At 37.5% G+C, this 24,456-nt stretch overlaps 3 protein-coding genes across 5 annotated transcripts; 2 read left to right on the plus strand and 1 right to left on the minus strand.

Annotated features, from left to right (window-relative positions):
• The first annotated feature begins 3,449 nt into the window (after positions 1-3,449).
• On the plus strand, positions 3,450-10,028 carry LOC133710936 (homeobox protein knotted-1-like 6). Its single transcript, XM_062137090.1, has 5 exons — positions 3,450-3,966; positions 4,138-4,266; positions 4,371-4,494; positions 9,240-9,478; positions 9,639-10,028. The coding sequence occupies exons 1-5, from the start codon at positions 3,652-3,654 to the stop codon at positions 9,795-9,797; spliced, it is 966 nt and encodes a 321-aa protein (XP_061993074.1). The 5' UTR covers positions 3,450-3,651; the 3' UTR covers positions 9,798-10,028.
• A 7,125-nt stretch (positions 10,029-17,153) lies between these two features.
• Positions 17,154-18,854, plus strand: LOC133710132 (2-phytyl-1,4-beta-naphthoquinone methyltransferase, chloroplastic). Its single transcript, XM_062136129.1, has 8 exons — positions 17,154-17,328; positions 17,411-17,475; positions 17,584-17,674; positions 17,779-17,867; positions 18,010-18,143; positions 18,226-18,287; positions 18,406-18,505; positions 18,663-18,854. The coding sequence occupies exons 1-8, from the start codon at positions 17,194-17,196 to the stop codon at positions 18,761-18,763; spliced, it is 777 nt and encodes a 258-aa protein (XP_061992113.1). The 5' UTR covers positions 17,154-17,193; the 3' UTR covers positions 18,764-18,854.
• A 91-nt stretch (positions 18,855-18,945) lies between these two features.
• Positions 18,946-23,691, minus strand: LOC133710131 (cysteine-rich receptor-like protein kinase 2). 3 transcript variants are annotated; one of them, XM_062136126.1, is made up of 9 exons: positions 23,414-23,691; positions 23,152-23,293; positions 20,925-21,736; positions 20,713-20,826; positions 20,447-20,586; positions 20,147-20,357; positions 19,829-20,066; positions 19,599-19,749; positions 18,946-19,510 (listed from the first exon to the last, which is right to left on the minus strand). In XM_062136126.1, the coding sequence occupies exons 3-9, from the start codon at positions 21,673-21,675 to the stop codon at positions 19,172-19,174; spliced, it is 1,944 nt and encodes a 647-aa protein (XP_061992110.1). In that variant the 5' UTR covers positions 21,676-21,736; positions 23,152-23,293; positions 23,414-23,691; the 3' UTR covers positions 18,946-19,171. The 3 variants fall into 3 exon arrangements, with proteins under 3 accessions (XP_061992110.1, XP_061992112.1, XP_061992111.1); XM_062136128.1 differs by lacking the exon at positions 23,414-23,691 and having other exon boundaries at positions 19,829-20,063; positions 23,152-23,391; XM_062136127.1 differs by lacking the exons at positions 23,152-23,293; positions 23,414-23,691 and adding an exon at positions 21,884-22,200.
• Between the last annotated feature and the right edge of the window lie 765 nt (positions 23,692-24,456).

A 24,456-nucleotide genomic window follows, 5' to 3' on the forward strand; every position in this document is an offset into this window, starting at 1 on the left:
AGCAGTGCAGCACTTATCACAGACGAGCATTGTAGCTATATAATAAAGGGATTATACTCTGAAATATCTTAGGGTTATCAGATAGAAAATAATGGCAACTTTTATATATTTATATGATAAAGATAACATTCCATTTTTGTCTCTTAAATTGGCTTTAGAAAAACGAATACTTTTCCCCCAAAATAGTTAAGGGAATCCTGCATTCTTTTGACCAGAAACAATCCCTTTCTCAGCTGGCTTTGGTAAAAATCCGATCGTGTGACTCAGAATGCTCTGAGCTTAGGTGCAGCTTCTTTTTCTTTTCGGTTAGAATTATAGCTCACTGTTCATACCAATCCTAACCAAATTAAAGCTTCTCAATTTAATTTAAAGTATTTAAAAATTAAAACTATGGTTTGATGATAAAAGAAGTGCAACTACAGAAAAATCTTCTTCTATATATCTTTGACTAATGGAGATCCGTGTCAACCCAGGTCAGCCTTCACCTCAGCCACTGACAATCATGAATTCTTCTTTAATTGACTGGCCAAAATGAAAACGAGAGCTCTAGGTTTCAATTATTTTTAATATAAAGTGATATAATTTAGTAAGCAAATTTGATGATTCAATTATTCCTCAAAATTATATTTCACAGAATTTCAAACGCAAACAATTATATCACCCAGTCGACAAACGTTGTTATTAGTTACATGTCAAATCGTAACAAACTGCAAGCACCAAGATTTGGTATCATTGATCTTGATAAAATGCTCCATAGATAAAGCTCCCTTAGGTGTTGCCCGTTTTTAATGTGGGACTAGGTAATCCACTGTGTTAAAAAAAGTCAATTAGTAAACAATACGGGATTGAGGTGTGCATTTTATCATGTTTAAATGTTTAATCGGGCATCTTTTGAAAATGACTTGAAATTCTACATGAATATATGATTAAGTAACACGTTTAATCGTTTGACTCGATAGATCATCAAAATAACTTTCTGAAAAGCATCGATCATTTAGGATTGTGGTTCTCCTACGTTTTGGCTGATTATTAATTATCTGGAAATTGATTATAATCCAAACTTTAGGGTGCTCGGTTAAAGTAGTAACACTTGTCATTCCTTAGGTCAAGTTCTTATTTTTATACTTTCTATTGTTATATTACCTTCGACTATAATTCATAGGTCCTTTGTCAAACATTGATCACGTACATATAATATTCTCTTGGTCAAATATATTCAAACTCTTAAATCACACGGACTCACAAGCATTACATACCCGCAGCACAAGATGGAGACCTTTTCCTAAAACTATGGAATAAACGGGTTTATATGAAAATTTTATAATATTTGGGAGTATTGAAATGCTGGTGTTGAAAATTTTTAGATTTACAAATTATTTTGCGATGTTTCTCATTATGAACTAATCTCTACAGAGAACTGAAAAATAAACTTTGAGTTTGTCTAGTAATTTTGATCTTAAGAAGACGTTATGTTATCATTGTTTTTCTGGTTTCAGGGAGTGAAAAATATGAGTACTATAAGTTCAACTGTTCATGACGATTGTTTTCTCTCTCGGTGGATCTAAAGCCTGTTAAGCAGTAAGATAACTTAACCCTGTGCCTGTGTAGCCACCAAGCAAGATAGGTTAGAAAGAGGGGGATGTTATTGAGAGTTCACTTGGGGTAAATGGGTAATACAAATCACCCATTGGATTCTCTGAAAGTTTCTTTCATTTTTAACTTTACTACTCAGGTCTCAGGGAGAGGAGGCTCTCCTTTCCTGTCACTTTTTTCTCCGAGATGATCGATCAATCAATCAATCAAATCAAACATCAAAAATATAATAATAGCTAGGAAGCAAAACGAACAGTTCGTTTACCAATGAGCTTGGTCCACGATACTCGAGATTGAAACTCCGTGATACTAAGTTACTAACAACGAGCTTCAGACAAAGTTTGATTCAAACATGAAACAAAATTATATATTCGTATGAGATTAAGGAAGCAAATTAATCACACACGTACTATTGAAGTTGGAACTTTGCCCCCTCTGGTCCTCTTCTAGGTCTAATTGTTGGCCTCTGCAGGGGTGGACATACTCCACAGTATGCGTAAGTAACTTATGTACGCACATATACAGTATATTTACCCCCGTTCTGTATTTTTCTCTTTTTTATTTTACATTATTACTCACCACTATTCATCTCTTATATGTTTTTATGGCAGTGAGATTTGAACACATAATTTATATAAATTACATAATATTAGTTATTCCAAATAAATAACATATCACAGATCACTGTATTTTGCGTTGTATCTTTATTGACCAGTCAAATTAGCTCGAATTTCAGGGCCTACTACGTATTCTAGTCAAAAGCAAACGTTGTATATACACACGCCTAGACATATCAAATTGGCTTTTGTCCACTGGACCTGTAGACAGTAGTGCCATTAATCGCGGACCATCCTCATAGAAGAGAAGATAGTTGGCCTTTGAGGAGACACAGAATGACCCCCTTTATCTTATCCTTTTCTTTCTTATGCCCATCTTTATTTCATTCAGATCGATCATTGGTTGATTTGGTTCTTGAAGCCTAACAAAACCGATGACTTGTATCCATAATGAACTAGGTAGTTCCTTTTTTCAGTTACCAGCAACTGCGGATTGCTCTAGTTAAGCTAATAAGTCTTTTCATGTATAATTCTTCAAAATTTTACTGTATCCCCTGGGTTTTTCATTTTTACCATTTCAGGAGAAATTACTGCCACAGCTCCAGTTAATTATCGGAAATTAAGATTAATTGGCTAATTGCCATGCATATCGGTCAGGTGGGTTACTCACTTACTCTATTGAAAAGGACAGCGTGCCCTTCACGTGTGAGAGTCCCACAGGTGATGGCCGCCTCTCTCAATCCATGACCTACCAACTAGAATTCGTTTTGACTACATTAAACACACACCATCGTCATTACCATTGTTAAGTTAATTATCAACAACAGTAATACAGTACTAATGTAGAAAAAGATAATTACAATTTAGTAAACTATACGACTCGTTAGAAGATCTAGAAGGAGATCTATCAGTTTGAGAAATTAATTAGTACTTTTGAATGAGAAAGTTTTGAGAGACGAGTTTGTAATGAAACTAATATGTTTTACTTGTTCGGTTCTCAACTAGCCACACAAATTATTCATTAAGTTTATAACTGGAAGCACATCCAGCTAAAAGCACATTTAAGGAAATAAATTGCTTTCTTGACCTAGTTTAGAACCTTGCAACTTACAAAGTTACAAGGGATGACTGCGTGCAGTATATAACTTAGCGTAGGCTTTTGATCTTAATTAATAATGCCGTTTTGCTGTAATTAAACACCCATTAATAAGAAAAGGAAAGAAAAAAGACAAAAGAAAACAAAGGTGGAAAAAAGAGGGATGATTAGCTATATATATCAAGTTTATCCGACAAATACAATCACACCCTCCAAGAACACTTGCAGTTACTCCTGCAACTCCAATTCCATCTCAGTTAAAAATTCAATTTCTAAGATAACTTGATTGAAAAAAAAAAAACCAAATAGTTTCAACAGGTTTAAATTTATATTGTTTATTGTTGGCTTTTATTCTTTTCCGAGAAGCAGAGATAGAGAGTGAAGATAACCTTGTGTACCTTCTTCATGGAGGAAATGTACGGATTGCAATCAGCGGTGGACTACGGGGATAAGTCGACGGACTACGCCGACAAGGCCCTTATGACGCCGGAGAACCTGATCCTACCGATGGATTACCAGAGCCTGCTCTCCTCCGGAGCTTTCCGCGACCATAGGGTCCCGATGATGTTCGGATCCGACGCCGGCGACTTGTACTCGGCCATATCCTCCGTGCCGGAGTTTCGGCGCGGAGAGGAAGATGTTTTTGGAGCCATCAAAGCCAAAATTGCTTCCCATCCAAGCTACCCTAGACTCATTGAGGCCTACATCGATTGCCAGAAGGTGAAACCAAACCGTCCATGGTTGATTCAACTATTCTGTTTGAGCTCGAAAACGGATTAGACGCTTTTGTTTGGTTCATTTCTGTTAATCATTAAACGCCGACTCAGTGAGTCAGTACTGACTTGTACATATTGATGACAGATACTCTGTGAATGTTGTTGTTTGTTCTAGGTAGGAGCGCCTCCGGAAATAGCGAGCTTCTTGGAGGAAATCCGCCGAGAAAATGACCTTTATAAACGAGAAAGAGACGCTGCTATGTCCACGTGTTTAGGAGCCGATCCCGAGCTCGATGAGTTCATGGTAAGTAGATAATGGTCCCCCCCAGCTTCACTTCTCTCTCTCTCTTCACTTTTTAGATTTTGGGCGTTTAGTCTCTGCTAGATTTCTTATATTTTATCATGTAGGAAACCTACTGCGATATGCTGGTCAAGTACAAATCAGATCTAGCAAGGCCTTTTGATGAAGCCACCACGTTCTTGAACAAGATTGAAACGCAACTCAGCAATCTCTGCATTCGAACTCTCTCCGGTCAGTCTCTCTCTCTCTCTCTATTTTTTTCTTATGTGACGTCATCGATCGCTGTGAGCCGGAGTCTCTCCGGCGGCCACTGTTGCATGTTTTGTTCTATGTTGATGACGCACAATATGGTTAGGTGAGGCTCATGCCCCACCAGGCCATGTCACAGGATTTAATAAGCAGCAGCTAGCTATATATGCCGCGGCTGGTTTTTTCTTGGCTAAGATTAACCTTAGTGAAGGTACTTGCATGTTATTCTTCTGAGTTCTGAGAACACAAAACATACCCGCGGAATAATTATCTTTTTATCATGATAATAGGGGCCTGGCAATAATGAGACACGAAACAAAAGCGAACAAAACCCTAGAAACTGATGATACAGACCCTTCATTGACATACATACACATTTCCAAACTTTATTACTCTCTAAAACGGTACCCGGAATTCTAATCTGGAAAATGCTTTATTAGGAGAACACGTTATCCTTCGCCTGCATTCTCATTTATCTCTCTCTCTCTCTCTCTTCTCTCGTGTATATCGATATATATGTAAAAAAGGTTCAGGTTGTGGAGTACTGGAGGACTTTATTACAGTATTCATATCTTTCTTTCAGTTGTCTTTGGTGTGATGATCAGGCTACCTTGGTACTACGTTTAGTTGAGTTGTCCGTACCCACTATGGTTTTTACTGACGGTGCAAATGACTAACACTTATAAGATAATCTCGACCATTGATATTTATAATTAATATTTTTATTAATAACTTAAGAGTATATTTAATATAATCTAACTATTCATTTATGTCGGTGCAAGTGCACGTCGGTGCACTGAATCCTCATCTTTTTATCTTTACTTATCGAAAATGCACGCCATAGGAGAACTAGATTGAAAGTAAAAACTTTTCTTTTGAATAAGAGATTCTGATTTGACGTTTCAGAGATAGCTAGATCTGCTGCAGATATGACATCTTAAATAGTTGCTTTGATTGGTTCGATACAGTGACATTTCAAATAGTAAATGTTCCATGAACTTAGTTTATCAGTATTCTTCAGATTAATGCTGATTATTGGGGAAGATGGATGTTTCTTCTTTTTGTTTTCCTAAGCATGAATTATAATCTATCCAGGTTTAGAATTTTAGTTCATCTGGGTGAATTTTTAAGTAGGTTGGATGATCTTTTTGTTTCCATAGTTCATTAATGCCTGTTTTTGAGTCATATATTTCTAATAGCTTGAGTGATGACCACTTGCATATAGATTCACGTTCGTTTATTAATTCACGTTCTTTTATTAATGTGCTAGATTAAATGTATGCATTTTGCATTGCCTGAATGTGATTGAAGATGATCTAACAAATTGGTGGCAAGTATGAGGTTGATTTCCAAACAATTCTTTTAGACCAAGCTTCTCAGTTAAGGTAGCAGTTTGACTGTATAACTATTGGCTTAAATGTTTAGGGGAAAGTAAATAAATATTATCCATGTTAAGTATTGTAGATATTTTGAAAAAAAATTGATCATATAGCTTATAGTAAATAGTTTTAGCTTCTTTTCATTAATAATTTATAGTAGGCAAATGAAAAAGTTTTCTAATTCCATCCAATGAAAACCCTTTTTTTTTTTGGGCCAATAATGACAAACCTAATTACAGAATGTAAATAGTATGTAGTTTATGTTTTGTAGTCTTTTGACCTTATTTAGCCTCAAAAATATAAACTAGTTACTTCACATTTCTGATTTCAGTATTTCACACTACATGCATGATATTTTTTGTGCCATTACTGTGATGTAAAGGTAATAGCTAGGTTTATATTGGATGATATTGAATATAGCTGTTGGATGTTAATAATTATTTTTTTTGTGATCTTCACGTTTGGTGATGGGAAGCAATCATGTGTAGGCTCGATCCTTTATTGATTCTCATTAATTTTTCAAGTTCCAAGGTACATGTGTAGTACATATGGTGGTTTCTGATATGTCATAGGAAATTGTCCAACTAGTATCCGGCTTCTTTCCAGCATTATAATATTGGAATGCTACATTCATATATATCTTCTTGAAATTTGTTTTCGATCTAAATTAGATAAAATAATTTCTACTAGTTTAGTGGAAATTATTTTATGCACCAACGGTGCAAATGATCCAACACTTATAAGGGAGTGTATTCCATGCATGGGTACTTGCAATATGAATGAATGTAATTTTTTTGATATTAAAATATATAAAGGAGTAGATTAGATGAGTGGCTGTTATTTTTTTAGAGATTAAAATAACTGACAGTGCACTTGCACTGTCGGTGCATACAATCCTCTTCCATCTTGCTGATGCCTAATTGCGTGTGTATATGATTTACTGCTGAATTCTCTGTCTGTTATATGTGTAATAGCCCAGCAGCAGATGTAGACTCGGTACATATCCCATTTGTAGATGATAAAATACAGTTGCTTTTGTTAATTCATTACCTCTTTTAGCAAAGATCTGGACATTTAGGCATCTCAGTTGAGAGAAAAGCTTCATTTGCATATGTAGGCGTGGGGTGGAGTGGGGGATGTAACTGCCATGCATGCGAATAGCAGCTTTAGCTAGCCAGGATGATATAATTAATTAGAATAACATTATCTCTCTGGTAAAAGGTTATCGTAATGCTGGTTGGCAACTGTTATTTGTTATTTGAATGGAATTACAGAATACTTTTCCAGTGATCAGTGATGTGTTTTCCATATTTAATTAGGCCTCGTGTCTACTGCTGCATCAATCGGTTCACCGTAATCCTTTTTGTCTAACTAGGGTTCTTTAATGTACTGACCCTAATTTTTAAAATAGAGAGAGATCGAGGAGAGAACATTCTTTAAGCAACAGCATGCGACCATAGCACACGTCCCACTTGGAATGTTATGGTGGTTTAGAGGAGAGATAATATTTGGCATATATTCACGTGCTATGGTGGTTCAGGTGATCATCTGGTTTGCTGCAAAGTGTTCTTTGTTTCCTTTTCAAGCATAGCGTTTTGAAGCAAATCTTTCTTAATCTGTATATATTATTCTCTTGGTCTTGGTTACTGTGTGAGGAGAACTTCTTTGAATAACTTGGAACAGTTCCTGATCTATTGATTCCAGTTACTAGCTAGCGATCTCTTCTTCTACCTCTAGTTTTATATATAGTTTTGAGTAATCAACCTCTCGATTGAATACCATAGCAAAAGATTTATGATTGATTTAATAATTTAATTTAACCCATGTATTCTGATATAGTATTTCATATGGTGTCAATTACATAATATTGTTTTATTCATAAACCATAAATATTATGCAAGTAAAAGATGCGCTATGGTACCAGCAATTATTCATTTCACATTTCTTGTGAAACAGTCGAACATAATATGCGCTTCTGTGTCTTATGGTTGTGTTCATTTCTTGTTTTATATCCCAATCTGGGCGCACGGCCTTTATAGTTACATATGAATATGAAACTAGTTTGGCTTGTATACCATAAACGTTAGCTAGCTAGCGAGGCATTTATTTCTTCCACATGCATTTGTCTTGTTATCATGGTTTTCATAAGCTAGCTAGGGTTCAGTTCAAATTATTGCTGCCAAACTCGGCCGTGGTGGTGATGGAGTTCGTTAGGGGCATTATGGGAACTTGGAGAAAATACCTAAACACACAGTGCTGCTGGAGATGGAGATAAGAGAGAGAGAGAGATGTAGAGAACTTTTAAGAGAGAGAATGAACTTTATAGAAAGCCAATCCAATTCAATCAAATCGAAGCCCGGGTTGAGCGGGTGGTCGAATTTTTCTCCCACACACAAATTCACATGGACTCCCGCAGTTTCCGCTGCATGTCTTCCCAGCTTTTCTGTAATAACTAATGAGCAAAGCAATGTCGTCTTCAGTCTTCACCATGCGCTTGGTGCCGCTGAAGTACTTGTGTCCATGGCGTCTTCCTTGTGCTTTCTCTGTGGGTCGTTCCCCTTTTGATTATTGCACCACACGTGTCTCTCTTTACTACTCGTTCCTGCGGGTGCACTCGGGTCCTACATGCTGTCCTTCTTTCATTGATATGATATTAGGGTTTAGGAAGGAGCTAATCGGCTTATCAGGGAGAGAGGCTTTGCATAACCAGGCTTACTACTAGTGATATATGGGGTTGGGCGGTGGGACTTCGTATCTGTACCTAGAGACTGGCTTATTGTGGTGGTTGTGGGGTTGTGTGTGTCAATTTGGATTTGATGGATGGGCTCTACCAAGTCTTGTCCACTCTCGGTCAGTCTCTGACGCAATCAATACTACCACTCTTCTGGCTGGTCTACACTTTAGTGTGTTCTAGAAAAGAGTTCCGGGTCAGGCTTCGGGTCTCCGGAAACTTGCATGGTATTTTGGAGTATTAAAATTTCAAAGTCTGCAATTGTCAAAATACGCTCGTTGAATAGATTTACCGAGGACTTGGTTGTGTTCTCATTGAGCTTTCATGCATGTGTTTCAATTTTGATTAAAGACCTGTACACTGATATTAACAACTCCCTAATTAATTGCATAATGGATTATATAGAGATTCATTTCAGTTCAGAGGGTGGATGATCCTCAACTTTGTTATGATAAAAACGTTGATAGGATGCGGATACTGAGTTTATGTTGAAACTGAATGCTGTTCATCACATGTGTATCTTCGATTCCCGTGCCAGAAATTCTCACAATGTACGTCAAAATGTGAGAAAATACTGATATATTTTTAATCACTTTTCCAATGCTGTATTTGGTCAGATGAAGGTGCTGTGTCATCAGAGGAGGAGTTCAGCGGAGGCGAATTAGAGGTACAAGAAGCTCAAGCAAGGGGAGAAGATCGAGATCTCAAAAATAGGCTTTTCCGTAAGTTTGGCAGTCATATTGGCACCTTGAAGCTGGAATTCTCCAAGAAGAAGAAGAAGGGAAAGCTTCCGAAGGAAGCAAGACAAGCGTTACTTCATTGGTGGAATGTTCACTATAAATGGCCATACCCGACGGTACTACTTCATTATCTCGAACGGTCTTATATACAACCAGTGATAGAGAAGATGTACTCGATATGTGTCACACTCATATTCATAGCTGTCGCTTTACATTGCAATTCATGACAAAATGTAACAATCAACATAACCTGTACTCTCTCGTTCATGCATTCAGGAGGCTGATAAGATTGCACTGGCGGAATCAACGGGGCTCGATCAGAGGCAAATCAACAACTGGTTCATCAATCAGCGGAAACGTCATTGGAGACCATCTGAAAACATGCAATTTGCCGTCATGGATAACCTTTCTGGACCATTCTTTGCCGACGATTGAGGTGGTACTTGTATACATGTATTCGCAAATGCTTCACCTCATGAATTATGATCATAATCTATTTATGCTACAAATAGTCTGTCCTACCTTAATTCAGTGTACATGATGATCTGAAAATGTAAACTATTTACCGACATTGATCTCCGTCCTCAACATCAATAGGGGAAAACGTCTGATAATTATTGTAATTTGCTATATCACCAATTAAGGTTGAAGATAATGAAACGCTTACCGTGTCATTGTCTACCAATTTTCAAGCTCTATGTAACTAATTTCTACTACTATAAATGGAAATCAAAGTTTAGTGTCAAAGGCTTAACCAAAATTTGGTAGTTTACAATACCCTTTCAAAAAAAAAAGTAAGGAAAAATGTTCATTTATAACTTCACTTGCACAAACATCTTATAAATTTGTCAACTTACTTAATAAATTACATATTTTTTACCTTAATATCCAATTAAGTTTTTTTTTTTATTGTTTTTATTTATTTTTGTGGACAATTTTGGAGAGAGAGAAGTAATCGAAGATTTCGCCGGAATCTGGTGACTGGCTGCAGAACTTTTTTGAAAATCTCGCCGAATGTCCCAAAAGAGGCCGTCAGTGATCTCATAGGTCACTTGAGAGGTTATTGGAGACTTTTATTGCCCCCTAATAAAAATTTCAATGACTTATAAGATCTTCGACACCTCTTTAGGGACCTCCGACGACCGATAATTGAAGTCCGGTGATCGGTGACCGATGATCGGTGTCCGTTTTTATTGTCCCCCAATAATACCGTATAAACTTTTATTGCCCCCCTCCCATAAAACCCAATAAACTTTTATTGAACCCTCAATAAAAATTTATTGGATTTTATTGGGGGTAATAAAAATCTCCGGTGACCTATAAGATTTCTGATGACCTCTTTGGAGATCTCCAGTATGAGCCCTGAGAAAATTTTAAGGACTTAAGACGAGATTAATTTTATTTTCCGATAAGTGATAACGATACTCGCTGAATTTTCTGAAAAACATTACGGAAATGAATCTTCAATTTGTTGACTCGAGTGTAACGTATGCATCACGACGAGTTCGTGGTAATTTTCGTGGAAATTTTCGGACGTCGGAACTATTTGTTACAAATTTTGGAAGTCGGGAATTAAGAAATTCATTATGATGAAAGGAAATTCATTTCGGTGTGATCTAGGCCGTCGGTTTATCCACCGCTTGATCTACGGCGTCCATTTAAAATCTATTTTAGCCTATATAATGATCGAGATTAGACGAACGGCCCAGAACGTTCGGGAGGAAGTGAGAGCTGGAGACCCGTTTCTCGAACCCGGAAGCCGCAAAGAAGGCCCGGCCGGAAATCTTCCTCCGACGAGCGGCGCACAGGTCTCATTCAACTCCTCTCGACGTCGCGATCAATTCTATGGCTTGGGTTTCCACCGACGAGCTCCAACGAAGCCAAATGGAAGCCGAGAAATTTCTACGGTTTCAGCGATTCTTCTGCATTTTCCGGCGATGACGACATGCAAGGTAAGGAAATTAGTCTTCTCATTGAGCTCTACGTTCTGGTATAACTTTTTTCGACTTCGATTGAGTTTTGAGGAATTGTGTTTTGAGTATAATTCGTCCACCGCCGTGTACAACTGTTCAGATTACAGATTTAAATTTCCTTTGGTCATTTCGATCTTCAGTTGGAATTCTGGGCTTGAGTTAATCCTAGAATATATCTTAAATGCAGAATGGTCGTGGTGGTGAGAATCCTAGAAGCGAGCTATCTCTGTGAATGGGAAACAGAATAGCTATTATTGCTGCTGTGCTTGACAATATCAAACTCGTTGTTGCCATGATAGTCACAGACATTGCCTTTGGGGTATTGAATTGAAGCGAGGGGTGAGAGTACATTATTATCAAGAATTTTCAATAAAGGTAATAGTCTCAGACTACACATTGGTTTGATATGTAATTGTTAAGTAGACGAGATTGAGTTGGACGCTATTAATCATTTAGCTTGGAGTTGTGAATTTGATCTACGATTAATTGTATAATTGGAATCAAATACCCAGTACATGCATAATTGCATTTGGTCTGTGACTATCCACTGTTAGTGGAATTCATGGTTTGAGTACCAAGTTTTTTTTTTTTTGGCTAAAATATGAACCGAAAACAGAAGAAGGGAGGACATTGCCCATATCCCTAGCCAAAAAACAGAAAAGCTAAAGAGGTTCTAACCTCTAGTCGATCAACAGATTAAAAGCGACGTCAAGAAAACTACAATTCAAATGAACCGAAAACAGAAGAAGGGAGGACATTGCCCATATCCCTAGCCAAAAAACAGAAAAGCTAAAGAGGTTCTAACCTCTAGTCGATCAACAGATTAAAAGCGACGTCAAGAAAACTACAATTCAAATAAACCGAAAACAGAAGAAGGGAGGACATTGCCCATACCCCTTCAAAAATTGGGAAGACCAAGTGAATCTCGTCGACAAAGATCCAGAAGAAAATGAGGAGTCTCATTCCACCACACCAAGCCTGATGATGACAAACCAACATTAGCAAGCGCATCTGCCACCTGATTTCCCTCTCTAAAAATATAAGAAGATTTAAATTGCATTTGCAAGATACGGTGCAAACAATTATCCCAAACAACACGGAACCTCCATGGAACAAGATGGGGTGCACGAAAGAAATTAAGTACCATAGCTGAATCCTAGAAATTCCTTAGTATCAAGTATAAACTTGAGGTATGTCTTGGAAATGGAGTCACTCTAGTAATGGTTGTCAACATACAACGAAGGTGCTGGGTTTTAAATATATGTCGTCAAGGTGAGTTGGGTGTTTGGGTTAATTGTAAAGTTTGAATTCGAAACATATATGGGTACTGAGTAATAAAGAGAAAGGCCAAATTTAAGCAAGTGGTTTTCTGGGCATAAGTTGCTTTTGGTAATTTAAAGCAAGAAAATGGTGTCCAAAGTAGTCAAGTATGAGGAGATACATATATTTTATCTTGTCGTTGATCAAAAGGAAGTTATCTTGAAAATACTCAATATTTGGGTGTCCATAGTAATTGGAAGAACTACACCCAACGAGAAAACTAATGTACTTTCTTGACATTGATCTAATGGAATTGGTTGCCTTTTGATAAGAGTTATTGGTCGGAAGTGCTGATCGGTTATTTTTATGCCAACAATTTTCCTACTACCGATTTGAATGTCAATTGTAGAATAAGGAAGTAGGGTCTCCCGCAGAGGACTTATGGAACTAATTGTAAGACTTTCAGAGTTTAAGAGTTGATTGTGAAGTTTGTGAATACAATTGAAAGTAAATAACAAATAATGAAATTGCTTAAGGTTGAGAATCAATAGAGAAGCAGAAGTCAGGGAATGTATCCACCACCAATCAATCAAGTATGCAAACCATGTCTAACCTAGTCTTATTTACCTAAGGATGAAGATGCTCAAGTTAACCCAACGCCTGAATTAACCTATTGTTTTTCCTTACTTGTATGCTAGGTGAGAGACGCTCTACACCTAACCTATTTCCTAAAATGCAACCTAGGTTGACGGAACTCTAGATTTAACACTTAGAAATCATTAAGATTAAGAAAAACGAGACATCACAAGACATCATGAGTACGACGCGTCTCAATTAATCTAGGAACCTAATCACTCACCTTATAGACGATTTACTACTCTAGAACTTTCAACGGAACCCTCTTAAAAGGAACAGGCAATGATCATTCATAGCAATAGAATCCTAAACATGCAATCTAAGTTGGCCACCAAAGAAAGCATATAAAGAAATCATCAATGTAAAAATAGTGATTAAGTTCTCATCCATTGAATAAACAAAAACTAATTAAATGTCATAGCATGACATACAATCATGATTGGGGCTTCAACATGCCCTAACTACTTAGAATTTAGTTGCACATGGTTTGAATTGGAAGCACAAAAGAATTCATAAGCAAAGTAAAACAGAAAAACCCTAAAAATCAAGTTGGAAAAGTCGTCAGAACGACTGGTCGGCGGGATCTGCCGACTGGTCGGTGGATGGCTGATCTGCTTTCTTCTGCTCGGGTTTCTTGCTTGATTCTCGCGCGTAAGAGTCTTTTCGTTAGCTTTTCTAGCCTTTTTATAGTGCTCTTGAGTCCTCCTTCATTCCTTTTTTGGTTTGAGAGTCCTTAACGTGTAGAGAATATCAACTTCTTAATTCTCTGATTGAATTAGGATTTCTCCACATCACTTTGTCCAATGAGAATTCGTCATGTCATCATCAATATCTCTGCGAATATCTCCATAATTTTCTGCAATATCTCCATGGATTGGGCTTCTCGTTCCGTCAAGGTCTTCTGCTTGGGCTAGGACTTCAAGCTTTTCCTTATTTGCGCATCTTTCCTCAATATTATCTTCTTTTTGTATATTTGCTCCGAAAAACCTAATAAACACAAAAATAAATAAATAAAGAGAAAATAGAATAAACTAACAAAAATTAATATAGGGATTAACCATATACATGTCGCATAAAATGCTCCTATCAAGTGCTAACACTCTAGTACTGTCGGACTAGGACTCCAGTTACCCAGAACGTGAGATGAGGCGGTGTTGGCCTAGGAAAGCGAATGGAGTTAAAGCCGCGGTATTTCAGGTAGGGGATTATGGACATGCCTCAGTTAGTGGTTTTCTATTTTATAATGTGTATGTATGAGTCATTTTATTTTAAGTTGCAAGATACTTTAGTGCACCTAATTATGCTAGCAAATGAGTATGTTGTGATGGCTTGAGAGCGAAGGGTGGCACTAACTTCTTTGGGTTCGATCCCCTTAACCTCCGGAGGGTTAGCTACACCGGTCGGACGGTGCTTTCGATTGTAATGACGACCCAGTTCCGTGTGTGTAGCTAGGTAACGGACACTCTTGCTACGCTTATCTGGTTATTACTTTATTTGAGGTAAGGTCGTGTAGTTGGTCTATAGGACCGGCCATCATGTTTGTTTTTCAGACTCTGGTGCATTAGTGTTGGATTTCTTAAAGAAAGTTTTCTTATAAATGATTTTCACTACTCGCCGGTACTTATTTTTAAGTTAGTTTTCAAACCTAGTTGGGTAGAGTCTTATTGAGCAGCGATGACGAAAGCTCACGCCTATAATAGTTTGTGGATGCGAGTACTGTGTGCGAAGACAGGACAGCTGGACGAACGTTGAGTGTGGCCTAGTCACTTGATTCCTTAAATTGTGTCATTGCCGGAGTTTGTTCCGCGTGACAGGTTTTTCGATTTTCCCTAGTTTTGCATAACTCATTTGACAAGATCTGAATTGTGCGTAAATTGTATCTCTTTTGAAATCTTGGACTTTCGACTATGAACCGGATCTATATTCGTGTATTGCTCTTTCTGGTTTTGAATGACCGGTTCTTGTTTCAATAGAACTTTAACATTTCAAAAAGGCTTTTCACCTCATTTAAAGTAAAAGCTTTCTTTACCCAAAATTTGGTAATTCAATTACCAAAGTATCCAAATTTTATTTATTTTGCCTTGTGGCTTTTAGGATCTAAGTTAAGAATATCTTAGCTTGGGTTCTAAGAGTTCGCGACACTGTAATGACTTCGATTTGGTGAGGTGCAAATTGAGGCGTTACATCCAGCAATCACCGACGGCGGGTGACGGGAGTTCGGCGTAAGGTTTTATTACCCCTTAGTATAAATTTATTGAGTTTTATTGGGAGTAATAAAAGTCTCCGGCGTTCTCTTTGGTGACTTATAAGAACTCCAACCTCTTTGGGGACCTCCGACAACCTCCTGTGACGGGAGTCCGTTGTCCGATTTTATTCCCCCCCCCCCCAATAAAAATTTATTCGGTTTTATTGGGGATAATAAAAGTCTCCATCGATCTCTATGGTGACCTAGAAAATCTTCGACGACCTCTTTGGGGACCTCCTGCAATCTCCGAATTCCTTTTTTGTCGAAGTCTCCAATGACTTTTTAATTATTCAGAGGCCAAACTTGCGGTTTACTTTTAAATGGGTAAGTGGACACACAAATCTTTTAGTAGAGTAAGTGGGCATTTGTTTTGGGCATTTGGTCAAGAGCCTTAAAAATAAAAGCTCATAATGAATTATGTAAAATTGCTATTATGGTAAAATAAATTAAATACACAAAGATCATAAAATGAGAAGAAAACTCTCACGTTATCTAGGAATAACATGTGCGATGCACAGGTATGAGACTAGTTATTAATAGAATAAAGAAGATTGATCTTGGTACGAGTAAGTCCACCTGTTAGGTCTCTGGGTCTTAACACTGTTCACCTTATTATTATTATTTTTATTTTATTTTTTATTTTTTTATGTTTGTTTTCACTAGTTGGGTTTGGTTGATGTTTGCTTCCACCCGTTGGGTTATTTCTCTTGGTCATGACAATGTGCATTTAATATTCAAATAATTTATTCAGTGTATTTGATATAAATATATATGATGTCAATAAATACTAATAATGAATATTTAGGAAAATCTACTGACAAATTCATCAAATATTTTAGAAGAAAGAAAAGGCACCCAATTTTTTATTTTCATTTTTTTGGCTAGAAATTTATAGTAATTGTTTTTACAATTTCTTTTGGAATTTTTTTTTTTCAATTAGTTTATAACCATTGGAACAGAGTTTTCTACAAGACAGATTTTCAGCGGATTATTTTGAAAAAATGGAAGAGATCTACGGCCTAGATCTTTAGACTGTTGGAATTCAAATTCCAAGAACCCAACGTCTCGCTGACACGTGTACATGACCGTTGATGTTGCTATGTGAAAAACAACTCAACTGCAGACTGATCGCCTTGTGTCACTCCCTCCTGCATTGATGAGGTAATGAAATGCTTAAGAGTAGATATATTCTCTTTCCCTTAGAAATGCACTACATTACCCATATTTCTCTAACATGGACATATCTGTTGATACATGTTAATATTTAAGTGCTAATATATCCGTAATAACTGATTAGTTGTTAGCTTAGTGGTTAGGACATCTACTACCTAAAATCGAGGTCATGAGTTCAAGTCATCATGGAGGTAGGAGTGAAATATTTTTACCCTAAAAATTTCCTCAGTTCCTCAGTAATGTGAGAGACGATAATATGAACAAATTATGGGAGTAAAAACCGAGCGCAAAACTCTATTTTAGTCTTATAAGACATCCTACAGCAATGAATACATTGTACTCCTAAACCAATTGATCAATGATTGCAACTGCAATAAACGGTTTTGGGTTTACTTTGGAGAATATCTGTAATGGGCTAGCCCAGAGTGCACACTCGCGTTGGGCTTTTATAAAACATCTCGGGTTTCCTTATCGGAACACTAAACCTCTCGGGTCTATCTTTTCGTTCTTGTGCTTCTGCGCTTCTGCTTCAGCTTCACCAGCAATGGCTTCGCTCCAGCTTTACCTTCCATTCTCCACCGGTCCATCTCTACCCAATTTCCGGTTCAGACGCATTCCGGTCCGATCCTCCAGCGAGCGACAGGCTCTCTTCAACCGCATTGCCCCTGTCTACGACAGCGTACGGTTTTGCTCCTGTTCCTTCAGTTGTTGTTTGTAAACATTAACGTTATTAAAAACCTGTTTCTTTTTTCTGTTTTTAGTTAAATGATTTGCTGAGCTTGGGTCAGCACAGAATCTGGAAAAGAATGGCTGTGTCATGGAGTGGGTAAAGTTATATACTTTCTCTCATTTTGTTCAATGTGATCATCTCATTTTTTTTTTTGTCACCTAAGTTTCAATTTTTGTTTTGTTTTTGGAATTTTGGGTATTACAGTGCAAAAATGGGTGATAGTGTATTGGATTTGTGCTGTGGAAGTGGGGATATAGCGTTTCTGTTGTCTGAGAAAGTTGAGGTCAATGGCAAGGTTTGTTATATGTGCTATACAATTATGTTACTAGAGTTTAATTTGTTAAAGATGGTAACTTTGTTTGAGTCTCAAGTTAAAGATGGTGACTTTATCCTTGGCAGGTGATTGGTTTGGATTTTTCAAAAAAGCAGTTATCGGTTGCGTCTTCCCGGCAGAAGGTGAAGTCCAAAGCCTGCTACATGAACATTGAGTGAGCACTGGTAAATCTATTGGTGGATCAACTATTATAGTTTGGAATCTAATTCAGGATTTTGAAAATGTACCCTTAAAAGGATTCCATATAAATCACATCAATGCCCATAATTAACAATGTTTTGCAATTGCGTATTAAGGTGGGTTGAAGGTGATGCACTTGATTTGCCATTTTCTAATGGTCAATTTGATGCTATAACTATGGGTTATGGGCTGCGAAATGTAGTAGACAAACATAAGGCAATGCAGGAAATTTTTAGAGTTTTGAAAGCAGGTTTTGTTCTCTCCCTTTCTCACTCCAATGGCATTGAAGTTCTAGGTTGTTTAAGATATCTAATTCGGCTTTGGCTTTACAGGCTCAAGAGTGTCCATCCTTGATTTTAATAAGAGTACCAACCCAGTAACTGCCTCATTTCAGGTACTCTGAACTTGATACAATAATCCTTTGCGTTTTAAACTTTTAATACTTATAAATTTTTTTATCATATATATTGTATTGACAATTTAGACGTGCTGAATGTTTCTACTTTCGCTAGGAAATGATGATTGACAATGTTGTTGTCCCTGTGGCTTCTGGTTTTGGCCTTGAAGAGGATTACAAATACTTAAGGAGATCAATCAGGGAATTTTTGACAGGTGCGTTTTCCTTGGTTTGCATCTAGCATCATGCTTTTACCAGAATTTTAGGCATCTGCATCTGAAATTGTTTCTGTTAGTTGACTCTCTTTGTCCTAGGCATTTAGGCTTGGTTTAATAACTAGTTGAGTAGATTAAGAAATTTCTGTGAATACAGGGGAGGAGTTGGAGAAGCTCGCTTTAGATGTAGGTTTTTCTGATGCGAGATATTATGAGATTGGTGGAGGCCTTATGGGGAACTTGGTAGCCACCCGCTGAGTTTCATGCTCTCTTTTATATTTCAAAATTGTGTTTTGTTGAAGATGATGCATGTGTCTTCATAAATAAGAAAGTTCTTAGGCTTCAAACATCTCTTCACTTCACTTGTTCTCTTATTGTACCAATCTTTAAAACCATGATTAATGTTCAATGTTACTTCGAAGAAATGAGAAAGAAGAAAATGGACAAAAATATTGATATATTTGGAAATCTGAGCCAACCATTCTGAATATATTTACAAATCCTCAAATGCCATTTGCACTTTATTCACAGTGCATAAAAAATATGGCTTCAGATTACAAATTTAGATCCCTTCAAAATGCCTGCAAGAAGCTGAGCGAAGTGCTTGCAAGGTGTAAGCACTGCTGTAATGGTGTTAGTGTGTAAACATTTCACCTCTTATTGTCATCACCTGGGATAGAAAGAACTATGTGTAACACTAGCAACTGAACCAGAACCATCTGCATTTGGGTAACATGGGTTGTCGTATGTGTCATTTAGTTCCATGGTCTTTTCATCTATGAAAGGTGGATTGCTGGGTGCAGGAAGGTTCTCCTCTTTCTTTGTTAGCATCTGTAATGCCTTTGACATTGTTGGTCGTAATGTAGGGATCTCTTGGGTGCATAACAGTCCTATTTGTACCACTCTCAATATTTCATCCTTAACTTTGTCACCGTTGACATTCTGCAACATCAAATTTGGGTCGTATAGTTCCTCCACAGTGCCTGCTTGAAAGTGCCTCCATGTCTATTTAACCAAATTACACAGCAACAACAAAGTAAGAGGATGAAACTACAGAATCTGCTTCGTAAAGTAATAATTTGTGAACCCTTACAATTGTAACTAGGCTGTCTGAGTACTCTGCAGATTTGCTTCTGTTGTTCTGCCTCCCAGTTATGATTTCCATTATCAGTACTCCAAAACTGTAGACATCTGCTTTTTCTGTCAACTGGCCATGAGCTAGGTACTCCGGAGCCATGTATCCCCTGAGCGTCCATAAAAGAAATGATTATGACTTAACTTACAACCTTCACTGTAACATCGGAAATGTGTTAGCATACTTACAATGTTCCTGCAATAGCTGTGCTAATGTGACTCTTATCTTCCTCGAAGGACCTAGCTAACCCAAAATCGGCAATCTTAGCACGAAGCCGTGAATCCAAAAGGATGTTACTGGCTTTTATGTCTCTGTGAATGATCCTTGTTTTAGAGTTGTCATGAAGATAGACTAAACCTTCTGCTGTTCCCGTAATGATCTCATATCTCTTCTCCCAGTTCAGTGTTTTGCCTCTTTGTTCATCTGCTAAAAGTGAAATAAAATCCAACATTTAAAACCGGGCGCAACTCAAACTCATGCTTAAACATGAAAGTGAAGTAAATTACCGAAAATGAAGCGGTCAAGACTCTTGTTGGCTAGGTATTCATAGACCAGAAGGCTTTCTGGTCCTGAGCAACTGCAACCCAACAATCTAACCAAGTTTTTGTGTTCCACGCTGCTTATAATGTTGATTTCATTATAGAAATCTGCTGCTCTATGCCTATTGTTAAAGAAAAGCCTCTTTACTGCAATCTCTCTCCCATCAGGCAAAACTCCCTGCAAAGATGAAACTAACCAATTAGTTTCTTTCTGCAATCACAGTAACATGTTGTGTTCCAGTGCAAAGCATATGGAGAAAAGCTAACCTTATAAACTGTTCCGAAACCTCCTTGTCCAAGCTTGTTGGCACTGCCAAAAGATTCTGTGGCCTTTTCAATTGTGGAGTACTTAAAGTTTAAGCTACTGTCATTGAGGGTTTTCGCCATCTTTTCTGCATCATTGGAACCTAAGAAAAGAACCCGTGAAAAAATACAATATGAAAACATTGCAGAATTACTACTACTTGCTCATGAGGGGATGGGGTTGGGTATTAACCTTATTCATATTCAATTGTAGGAGAAAAGATTTTTACCTCTTCTTTTCTTTTGTATATATCTGTGCTTCCAGATATAAAATCCAATAACTCCTCCAACTACCAAAACAACCAGGGAACTGACAACTGAGACCACTATCACAATAATGGTACCTGCAAAATTCATATATGCAAATTCATGATCAAGCCAAACTTTACTACCAATTTATGTAGAAGAAAAGCAGAGTATAGTAAATTAGTAATTCATTTACCTCTAGAACTCCCACTTCCCAATTCCTTGTTGAGAAAATCTGTATCAGAGTACCTCATGAAGCAGCCAGTGTTTAATGCCCTCCCCTCAGACCAAGGCAAGCAACCCAATACTGATTCAGAAGCATTTTCCAAACATTGTCTGCAAGAACTCTCATTCAAACTCCTCCAACAATCACTCAGAACATAAACTGTTTCATTCACAGTCCCACTAACACCCACCTGAGCCCTTGCATACCCTCTGTTGCTCGGCGCAGATTGAACAATACTCATCACAGCCTGCCTAGCTGAAGCTTCAAACAACGAACTCTTTCTAGTTGTGTTCCCACACACAGCCGTGTCGTTTGGTCCTCTAAACTCCTCATAAAAGCTGTAATTTTCAGACCTCATGAAGCACCCGTCAAGGAAAATCCGACCCCCGTTATAAGGGTAGCATTTAGGTAGCACTGTACGTGCCTCGGCGTAACACAGCACACAGTCTTGTAGAGAAAGATCTCCATAGCATTGAGCCAGGCCATAGTTAATATCAGGACCTGAACCAGTGACTGCCACTCCGTACCCAGAAGCTGTCATTTGCCCACTGATGTTTGCCATTGTAGCAACGAAATTCGGAACAAAGACAGTGGAGTTGTGCTCAAGTTGATTGCCACAGGTTACTTGGACTGTTTGTGTTCTTGGATCTGCCAGAGCTATTTCTGGCAATAGCAGGATATTGATGAGAGAAATGAATAACTTGATGGAGTTCTTCATCATTTTTGGTGATGAATGGAAACTTTGGTCAAGTTGTCAGCTATCTCCAATTTATATGATGAGGCTGTTTGACAAGGAATAAAACATTTTAGTGATGCTTGAACTAAATTGTTTATGGGGACAGGTGAACATTATTGGGTAGGCAGAGCATATGAACAACCAAACCAGCAAAGCAATTCAGACATTTCAGGATACAAATATCAAGTTAAACCTTCACTCTTGGATTCACTTCGACATTTCCAATCCAAATTTGGATCTTGAAGCATAGAAATAGAGGGTTTTGCTCAAATAACCGAAATTAAGGGGGAGAATTGTTATCTAGGCACCGGCTTTAAAGTTTGATTGGGTGGTTGGTGGACTGTCCTGGATAACCAATTCCAAAGTCAAAAAGGGTGGACTAATTGGCTATGTTGTTTGCACGCGTAAAAATGGTTACAGACCCAAGCTTTGATGTGGGTTCATACTATCACAGCAAACTAAGAAGAAGAATCGTATGAGATTGGAAGTAAGGGGGAAATGAAGAAACATCTACCTGTACGAGTAGTCAGATTAAGTTTAAAAGAAATGACTTTTTGATAGAAAATTGAGATTGTTTGGTTGGAAAGAACAATGTAATTTATCATGAAAAAAATGCCTTCATACTTTTATTGAGAAAATAATATGTGAGTTTTTTTTTTATCAGATAAACAATTCAAATGCTACAACTAGTCTTTCGTATTACTAGAAAATAAAAGAAAATACACGAAAAGAATTGTATTGAAATTTTTTTTCGACGTTAAGTCAGACTTAATTTACAATGGATTTGTATCTTTCGTATACGTATCATGATATAGTTTGTCTGCATTCGTAGGATGTCGACTAAACGAATGTGAAATTGAAGACTCCAGAAGAATGTGCAGTTTTTTAAAACTATAAATCTACAATGATCCAAGATTCCAAGCCCCCATAAATATATATCCAACAATATCAGACCCCAGCATTCAATACCAAACCATGAGGTCATGCCCACCACTGCCACCAAAATCCAAAGGTCAAGGACTAAATATTTAAATGTTAAGCATCTAGGCTCTAGCTAAGGTAGGATGCAGGGTATCAAAGTATGGCAAAGAAACAGAAAAAGGCAGCTTCTACTTGTCTAAGAAGCACCGTTAAGATAGCTCTGTAACCACATATAGGTTGAAGACGATCACTCACTGCAGGTAGCTAGCTAGCTAGCTAGGCTTGACTACTGAACCACCGAGTTCAGAGAAAAATAGATTAATTAACCTGAATTTTTTTGGGAGGTTTCAAGTCCATGAACGGTAAATTACACAGGTTTCATATATAAACTACTTGCATTTATATGTGATACTATTCAATCCCAGAACCTCACGTATATATGTATCGGTAGCTATACACTTGATGATGGTATGAGAAAAATAAATAGTCATGGCTATCATGCATATATATGAAACTCGAAGGTATATATGAAACACGTACCTTTTGTAGTTTTGTTTTTGCGTTGGATGTAAGATCGAGCTAATCTGACTTGTGCTGAGTGAGCTAGCTAGGTGAAGCAGCTCATGCTAGCTTCTGCAGAAATCTGCTGTAGATGTTGTGAAATGAAGCCAGCTGCTAATAGCTACAGAAACAGAGAGAAAAGCAACTAAGCAAGCAGCAGCTATTGAAAGTTGGAAGAGACATTGTTTGGAAAAGTCAATTAAAACGAGAGACAGTCAGGAATTAATGGGAGTACTAGTACCGAGTAATATGATTAGTATCCTCTTTGTTCAACGTCAAAGCAAGACTAAGCTACTAATGATCAGACAAGACAAGAAAGTGGAAACAACGCGGTCACCGGAAATCCGATATCGTATGGCAAACTGGGTGCGTTTCTGACTTTGAAATTTATTATCTTTGATACTTGAAAGCTCTAGCTGGACCATAGAACAGTATTTCCGTGACTACTACGCATCAATACTAGTAGCTAATATAGCTTAGCCAGAGGATCGATCTTCATTATGAATTAGGTGAAGTAAAGGACAAAGAATTTTTTTTTTTTTGGGGGTAATGAGAGAAATAGAAGAGGAGGAACCTCTCTATCACTCCATGAGATTAAAAGAAAAAAGAATACAAAGGAGGGGGACCAAAAACCTAAACCTCCCAATCCAAAAAACAGGCATAATGAAATTCTAGGTAGTTAACGAAAACGAAATTGAGGAAGACCCCGACGATCATTCTCGTAGTGCAAAAGGATCAATGAAGGAGGTGAATCCCACCACACCATTTCAGAAGAAGATGAACCATAGTTTGCTAAAGCATCTGCAACTTTATTCCCTTCACGAAAGATGTGAGAAGACCGAAATGTCATCATAGAGGTTTTGAACAAACAATTATTCCACCGAACTCGAAGATTCCAAGGCACAAGAGAAGGATTACAAACAATTGTATATATGCACATTGTATATATTCACCCAAGAATAAAATGAAAGAATAATGTTTAATACGTTGAACAATTCCAAACAATATTCAACTGGGGAAATTAAATAGGACAAATTCTATATATATATATATATATATATGGGGTACAGTCCAGTTCCTCAATGATGGCTCCTCCTTCCCTTGGTCATGTGCATCTTTCTTTATACATCTGTGTCCGTTTTGAGTCCTTGACTTGCAGAAATTTTCGGCGCCATTTGATAATGTTGAATCCACCAATTAATTATCAACTATTAGTCGACTTGAGTTTTGTTTACGCGAAACCCACCTAATTCTAAACATAATATGTCTTGAAATTCTTTGCAA

Source organism: Rosa rugosa, chromosome 5 (genome assembly GCF_958449725.1).
Source record: "Rosa rugosa chromosome 5, drRosRugo1.1, whole genome shotgun sequence".
In the NCBI taxonomy this organism is placed as follows: Eukaryota; Viridiplantae; Streptophyta; class Magnoliopsida; order Rosales; family Rosaceae; genus Rosa; species Rosa rugosa.

Coding starts and splice junctions, on each gene's coding strand:
- LOC133710936 (XM_062137090.1), top strand. CDS start 3,652: ATGGAGGAAATGTACGGATTGCAATCAGCGGTGGACTACGGGGATAAG. Junction 4,495..9,239: donor CTGCATTCGAACTCTCTCCG/GTCAGTCTCTCT, acceptor GTATTTGGTCAG/ATGAAGGTGCTGTGTCATCA. Junction 9,479..9,638: donor ATAAATGGCCATACCCGACG/GTACTACTTCAT, acceptor TCATGCATTCAG/GAGGCTGATAAGATTGCACT.
- LOC133710132 (XM_062136129.1), top strand. CDS start 17,194: ATGGCTTCGCTCCAGCTTTACCTTCCATTCTCCACCGGTCCATCTCTA. Junction 17,675..17,778: donor AAGTTGAGGTCAATGGCAAG/GTTTGTTATATG, acceptor TATCCTTGGCAG/GTGATTGGTTTGGATTTTTC. Junction 18,288..18,405: donor CAGTAACTGCCTCATTTCAG/GTACTCTGAACT, acceptor TACTTTCGCTAG/GAAATGATGATTGACAATGT.
- LOC133710131 (XM_062136126.1), bottom strand. CDS start 21,675: ATGATGAAGAACTCCATCAAGTTATTCATTTCTCTCATCAATATCCTG. Junction 20,587..20,712: donor TATACAAAAGAAAAGAAGAG/GTAAAAATCTTT, acceptor TTCTTTTCTTAG/GTTCCAATGATGCAGAAAAG. Junction 20,067..20,146: donor TCTTGACCGCTTCATTTTCG/GTAATTTACTTC, acceptor TTTCACTTTTAG/CAGATGAACAAAGAGGCAAA.